The 8,083-nt window shown below is 30.7% G+C and overlaps 1 protein-coding gene across 1 annotated transcript; it reads right to left on the reverse strand.

Annotated features, from left to right (window-relative positions):
• Positions 1–1,971: 1,971 nt before the first annotated feature.
• On the reverse strand, positions 1,972–7,020 carry LOC107495679 (uncharacterized). The gene is made up of 2 exons (XM_016116851.1): positions 6,601–7,020; positions 1,972–2,187 (listed from the first exon to the last, which is right to left on the reverse strand). Exons 1-2 carry the CDS (start codon positions 7,018–7,020, stop codon positions 1,972–1,974), a joined length of 636 nt encoding a protein of 211 aa, XP_015972337.1.
• Between the last annotated feature and the right edge of the window lie 1,063 nt (positions 7,021–8,083).

The following is an 8,083-nucleotide window of genomic DNA, read 5'->3' on the forward strand; positions in this document are numbered from 1 at the left end:
CTGGCAAATTAGTGGCAACAAAATCTCCATTTTGCCCTTTGAAGAATCCAAATGGCAAATGTAATCGCTTTTCTCTGGAATCCCGTTTTCGAATTTATTGAAACGGAGATTGATGAGGTCCTATTTGTGTTTGAATTTGATTCGATCACCATCTTCATCTAAATTTTAAAGTGACAAAGTGGGACCCACAAAACAATAACATCGATAAACAAAAATACCATGATCTATCTATCAATTGGAATTATTAAGGAAAAAACTTGAGGTACCTTTGACTTTGAGTTTCTTAATCATTAATCATAAATTTTAAAGGAGAAAATGACATTTTCGTTTTCCTTCTTAGAAATACTACCATATTTTTTTCATACATGAGCAAATTAAACCCCACAAAAAAAAAAAAACATTTTACTACACAATTAAATTAAATTAATTAATCTGAGAGTAATTAATCCTAATATTCCCTTTCTAATTTCTATATACTTATTCACTTTTTTATTTAAAAAAAAAAATCAAATCTTGCATGTTTGTTTCAGCACTTCAGTTTTTCTAGAACTTTTCCATAGGGTATTTTTGTGTATTGTGTTTATTATTTTTTATATTAAGGCATATTTTATTTGTTATGGTTTATATATTTAGTTTCTTTGAATTTGTAAATTAAAAGATTAATGTATAACCATTTCAAACAAATACTAATTACTCATCATTTTGTATTTTAATGAATGAATAGTTAACATACATAAACAAATACAAATATTTTTTCTTATTATGACTCACAATCTCATATAATGTTAATATATAAAATCTCCTTAATAATTTTTTAGCATAAATTGTCTTTTCAATAAATAGTTACATAATTAAATAGTACATACCAAACTAAAATTTAAACCGTTTTAGGAAACTTATCCACACTTGTCATCCAATGTTGTTTTCTTATACTTAATTTGTTTTCACATTGTATTGCCAGAATTACCCTCGTGCAAATTCCGTTACCCTTCTTGATACGAGGCTAATTCTGAACTTTTGCAACTATCATTTTCACTCCATCTGTAACGGGACTATGAAAATGAATCACGTCATTTTAGTATTAAATTGGAGTAGTCCTTTTTAAACAAATAAATGATAATTTTATTATCAGTAACGTTTAAATATTTTTTCTTTATAAAAGATTAGAAATAAGAAACTAAATTGAAAAAAAATTTGTGTATTATTGAATATGTTCAAGTTGTCTATTTAAGTTGTCTGAAATAATACAATATAAAAGAATATTTATAGGGACTAAGAGAATCGTAATAATAAATATTCAGTTCACTAAATAATTCTAATTGATCCTAATTATATTCTAACATCCCCTCAAACTTAAGTGACAACTTGAGTTTGAAATATATTTAAAACAACGAAATGAAGAGAAAAAAAAAAGGCATAAATTGATAAAACGGGTGCAGACGAAACTGCCGGAGCGTACGCGTCGCTTGTTTGCCGCACTATCCACGCGTACGCGTTGCCTAACAGCAAGGCAACCATAGCAAATTACATATTATTTCGAAACCCTGGATGTTAGCTTTCCAACGCAGGTGGAACCGCCTCATTTGGACATCTGTAACTCAACTTATGATCGATTTAATACGAAGATGTCAGGCTTGACAGCTTTGCAATTCTTTCAATTTCTTGTATTCCTCCTACTGCTTCCTTTCCATCTTTTAATCCATTCCTGCCCTATAAACCCTGAAAACACTCGGCAAACATATCACGATATCGAATGGTAATAAGAGAAGATTAAAAATAGCAAATTTAAGGCTAAAGAAGCATGTTTTCAATTATAGTACAAAATTAGGAAGGAAAATGTAAATGTAAAACATGCGATTTATATGAATAAGTGTGAGAATGGTTAATAAAATCCACTAAATTAAGCCTAAAATAAACCATAAAATAGCGGTTTATCCCGCTTGTCTGAAGGAAGCGCAGACGGAACTGCCGCTAATCTGAAAGAAGCGCAGACGGAACTGCCGCTAATCTGAAAGAAGCGCAGACGGAACTGTCGAAAAGAAATACAAACAGAACTGTCACAAGAAAATACAGACGAAACGCAGACGGAACCGTTACAAAAAGACGCAAATGGAACTGCCATGAGAGAACACAAACGGAACTGCCATAGAACGCAGATGGAACTGCTGTGAGAGAACGCAAACGGAACTGAAAGGGAACGAAAACTATATGATTTCTTCATGAGAATAGGCAAGTTGCGGATGACAATGGTGTTTGATCATTCGACTCGAAAAAAACACAAGATAGAGAAAATAGGCTGTCGGCTATGAAGCACGGACACACTCCACTGAGTTGCCGTGTCCGTGTGTCGGACACATTTCGAACATGACACTTACCGACACTCGTCCGACACGCGTGTTAAAAAGTAAAAAATTCTTCTCCGGACAAGTTTGGACACACCTAAATACCATCACGTGTCAGTGTGTCTAATCTTATTCTTAAAATAAAAAATATTTTAAACACTTTATATAATTAAAATAAGACATTAAAAATAATTTAAAAAATTAATTTATATTTTAATGTCAATAAAATATCAAAATATCATTACGATTTATCTAAAAAATACTTTATAATTTATATGTATACGTGTCCCATGTCTTATAAGATTTTAAAATTCGCGTGTCAGCGTGTCCCGTGTCCATATCAGTGTCCGTACATCATAGCTAGTCGGTAAGGTGAAAAAGCATCAAAAGAGTGACAAAAGAAAAAGAATGACATAAATAAAACATAAAAACTACGGTGATTTTAAGAAAAACAGCCTATCATCTTCAAAGAAAATACCATAGTTCTGATACCATGTTAGAAACAAGAGATTAAACTGGAGAAAAGATGTGTGTATTATTGAATGTATTCAAGTTGTCTGGAATGATACAATATAAAAAGATATTTATAGGGGCTAAAAAAATCGTAATAATAAAGATGTAATATTCTATAATAAATATTCATATATACTAAATAATTCTAATCGATCATAATTGATCCTAATTATATTCTAACATAAAATATTTGTTTTTCAAATTTAATGTTGTAAAATTTAAAAATTATCTCTATTTAAATCCATGTTAATAAGATATCCTGTTAAATATTGACGTAGTAATAAATAATAAATTATAATACATTAAACTAATAAGAGAGGTAGAAGAAAGTAGAGTCTAGAAGTAATAACCACTAACCAGAGAGTGAGCTAGCACTTGAACTTGTAATAATTAATGATTTAAAATTTTATATTTATATATTGAACAATCATTATACGTTGACAATTGACCAACACAAGCTACGACAGAAGAGTTGTTGTCAAACATATGATTAAATGATTAATTCTCATATAATTTGATGAGTTGTTGTAACAATAATATCAAATCATCAAAGTATATTGAATTATAAGAAATACTTAAATTAATTGTTTAAATTACAAAATATAATCTTTCTGTAAAATACATTACTTTTAAATTAATCATTGCTGAATTAATGTTAAATTTACACACTAATTTATGAATACATTTATTAATATTATTTTGAAATGAATAATGCACTTCGATTCGATTAAGTGACAATCAAGGTTACGTGCGAATCTATCTATCAAAATATTTTTCTCCATAAATCGTGATATCATAGTATAGCATGTATCTGATATAATAACAATTAACAAAAAAATAATAAACACTCATTTACCTATTAATTAATATATTAATATAAAATTGGTTTTACGACTATACTTTGTTAACTATTTCTCTTTTATTTTTTGCAGAGTAGGTTGGTCATGTTCATTAAAGTTCCATAGCCATTTTCAGCTCCCATCATCAAAGAAAGTGACAATTAATTTTAATAGATTAAAATAGCTTTTAATAATTTTAAATCATTTTTAATTAAATAGCTTCATTTAAGGTGGTTGATGCTTGATAACACCAACATACCCAGGACAACACATGCAACAAAAAATTAAAAAGGAATAATTATCAACAATTTGTCCAACAATACAGAGTTTTTTTTTTATGATTTTTTGTTTAATAAAAGGGTAGAAGTTTTTTATGCTTTAAAATTTGGAGCATAATTTGAATTAATTTTGTTTAATGAGATATTTAGATTAAAGTATTTTTTTAAGGCTCAAATTAATGATAGTTGTTACAGTCTAATTCTCCAAACCGAACTTAAAGATAACAGTTAGTCAAGTTATTATGTATTATTTTTTTCTAAACAAATCTTATCAATTTTCTCATTGAGCAAAAAATATGAAATAAATTAGTTTAATTTTTCGATCAAAAATATTTTGTAAAATTTTAAGTTTTTTTTTTCTTTTTCTATTTCTATCTCATAGGTATAGTGTTTGAATCAATTTTTTTTCTGTATTTATATGAACCGATATTATTACAATTACAAAATTTAAGTCAAATTCCAACTAAATCATCAATAAATATGAAAGGACCAAATTAAAATTATCTTAATTCGGTCATAGCCATTATATTGAACAGTTCAGATATCAAAACCGATATATGATTAATACCGTACCTAGCGAAAATAAAAGTCTTTATATTCTTTATTATGAAACAATGTAACCAATAAACGGTTATTATAAGATATGTACAAATTATAAAAAGCATGAACAATAATAAGAGAGGTACGTAGTACGTTCTAAATCTATCTTCTTAATTTTATAATCATTCTTTCAAATACTAACTTGGATGTCAAAATACCTTTTATAGATACTCACATTTTTTGTTCTGCTTATTCGAACGAAGTATAACTCGTGACATTTTAGGAGTATAAGCAAACTGCTAAAGAATTAGACGAGCTATATCTAAAAATTCTTTTTCTTTGCTAGAATATTTTTAGCCCTAGCGTGAGGCTAGTAACCTAATTTCATGCTCCACCAATATTTAAAGAATTTAAATTATATTCAAATATTTGAATTAATTTTCAAGTAATATTTATGTATTTTAGCAATTTATGCATTTTAAAATTTTTTTATTATCCAACTTTTATTTAAAGTTTAGTTTTACAAAGTCATATAATATTTGAGAATTTTACAAATAATTCGTTTAAAATAAATGTTTATTTATTTTTTAAACAAAGAAGCTCAACATAAAAGTGACACGAACAAGTCTGTAAAACAATAAAATAACATCTATTTTAAACACCTCAAAATTTATCTTAATGTCACCTCTAACATTGCCATCAATAATTAAAGGAATTCTGACTCCTCCACTCCTTGTAGTTGAGAAGAGTCATATTAATGATTTCTTCTATATATTTTGCTGTATTCTAAAACAACCTCCTGTTTCTTTCCAATCAGATGTTTCAAACTATCGCAAAAAAAATTATGAACCACTTCTTACGCTTCTCCTTCCAGAAAGTTACACATGTTAAGCTTAAAAAATGTTCCTTCATTGTATCCGGGAAGAACCATTGTCTGCCAATAAGATTAGATAACCAAGCGCACCACACCTATCAAGTAAAGTCGCAACAAAGAAACAAGTGGTGAACATATTCAACATCCTTATTACACAAAAGACACACATTATCATTTGGATTTATAATTCTGAGACGACCTAATCTTTCCTTTATATTCACTCTGCCTATCAAGACAAACCATGCAAACAGCTTAACTTTTGAGGGGACTAACCCTCTACAAATAATTTTAGGGAAACTATAACTTATTACGTTTTCTGGAAGCGTTTCTGCCTGCAACACCTGCACAAAATTGTTAGTAGAAAAAATACCTCGTTTATCAAACTTCCAGACCACTTTATCCTCTCTGTCAATAGCTAGTTTAACCGGCCTTAAAGTGTCATGTAACTGATTTACAAGTTCCAACTCCCATTGAAAAAGCTCACGCCTCCACTAGAAGTTCCAAATCCACTCTAGCCCATCCCAAAAGCCACACACCCCTATGACTGATCCTTTTTGGATTGAAATCGAGAAGAGCCTTTGAAATCTATCCTTCAGAGAGCCACCACTTAGCCAAATATCTTCCCAAAAGTGAGTTTTTCTTCTATCACCAATCTCCATGGACAAGCCAGTTATCATCTTGTCTCTTATATGTTGTTTCTTTATTTCCAGCTGACATATGTCCTTCCATGGACTACTCCCTCTAGTAGGTAATGTCTGGGTTGATAATAGTGTATTAGGAGAGAGATTGTTACAAGAGCACACCACATTCTTCCACAATGGACACTCCTCCTTTGAGAACCTCCACCACCACTTAAACAGTAGTGCTGTGTTACGAACTATCGCATCTCCAACACCTAACCCACCCAGCTTTTTTGAGGCTTAGACCACTTCCCAACTAACTAAAGCCATATCATTCCTGCCATCCTCTTTGCTCCACAAGAACTTTCTCTGTAGTGAAATCAGCTTCTCCGCAACAGCCTTCGGCATCTTATATAAGCTTAAATAATATATTGGCAAGCTATTTAGTACTTCTTTGATGACCACCAACTTCCCGACTTTGTTTAGTAACTTAGATTTCCACAAGTTGAGCTTCTCCTCTACTTTGTCTATAATTGGTTTCCAAGTCTTAACCAACCTCGGGTTAGCTCATAGAGGGACGCCAAGGTATCTAACCGGAAGAGTAGCTTCCTTGCACCCCAGCAAGCTGCACATATTTCGAACCCACTGGTGTTCACAATTGATTGGGATCAAACTGGACTTGTCAAAATTGATACTTAAACCCGACATCAACTCATAGCATCGTAGAAGCCTCTTGTAATTCTTAATGGACTCCTCCTCCGGTGGACAGAACAACACATTGTCATCAGCGAATTGAAGATGTGACAATTCAATGTTGTCTCTCTCAACGAGTAAAGGGGTTATCCGCATATTTCTAACAACCTCTCCAATCATTCTGTGTAAGACGTCAACAACAAGCACAAACAAGAATAGAGATAGAGGATCACCTTGTTTCGGACCTCTTTCCATCCGGAACAACTTCGTTGGTGAACCATTTATCAAAACAGACATAGAGATTGTGCCGACACACTCCATAACCCATTCCCTCTACCTTCGACCAAAACCCATCTTCTGCAAAACAATGTCTACAAAACTCTACTTGACCTTATTATATGTCTTTTGAAAGTCTAGTTCAATTATTACTGCTTTCTTTTTTCTCATTTTAAGGCAATGTATTAGTCATTCTTATTGTGTCACAATTATCGAACATGTGTTACTTCTTATACTCTATTTGCAAATTTTTAAAATATGACTTTATTTTGTCATTGGAACATCCGAAGTCAAAATCTACAAATCTATCTAAAAAAAATTCAAAAATCATTCTTAAAATTTGATAAACTACAATATCAAATCAGAAGTATGAATATCAATTGTTAGTTATTTCTTTAACAAATGTTCAAATTCAGTTTATATATGAACTCATTCATCACACGTGAACAAATTTCAAACATATAATTTCTATATGGCATTAATAATTTCTATATGTTCATGCTATTTTTTTTCATGAATTATATTGTTATTATTTAATTTTTTATATTATTATTTATGCAATTAAATAAGTCCAAGTCTTGAATGAAATTGAATTTTTTCAAAACTCATATGAAATTGCTCTATATTAATTTAATCTCTATTATTTATTTCATTATTAATACTTTCTTCTTTTTTTCTACTACATTTATAAATCGACAATTCACATGCAATTATTTTTATGAGAATATTTTTTTTATAAATTTAAATATATTTTTACGCAAACTTAAATTCAAATTTGAATAGTAGCTCTATGTTATTTAATTAAGAGGTAATGACCAATTCGATACCCGAAAGATTCAAACGCTGACAAAATGGCACCTGACTTTTGTTATAGGCAAAATCGTCCCTAAAAGATTTTAAAATTTGACAAGCGTATCTCCGAACTCGCCGGAACAAATCTCCGTCAAACACAATCCTGACATGATCACCGTATTTTGGTGACATGGTAAACCACTCCTAAACCCTAAGTCCTCCCTTCCCAACGCAGACTCCCCCTCCATCTCCCTCCCCATCGCAGCCCTCTCCTACCCAACGCAACCCCCTCCCCCTCCATCCCCATCGCAGCCCC

Source organism: Arachis duranensis, chromosome 6, assembly GCF_000817695.3.
Source record: "Arachis duranensis cultivar V14167 chromosome 6, aradu.V14167.gnm2.J7QH, whole genome shotgun sequence".
NCBI lineage: Eukaryota > Viridiplantae > Streptophyta > Magnoliopsida > Fabales > Fabaceae > Arachis > Arachis duranensis.

Bases quoted from the DNA above. Each gene is read 5' to 3' on its own strand.
- LOC107495679 (XM_016116851.1), bottom strand. From the start codon at position 7,020: ATGGAGTGTGTCGGCACAATCTCTATGTCTGTTTTGATAAATGGTTCA. The intron at 2,188-6,600 runs GTTAGATACCTT...GTTCCCTTTCAG, and splicing joins GCAAGGAAGCTACTCTTCCG to TTCCGTTTGCGTTCTCTCAC.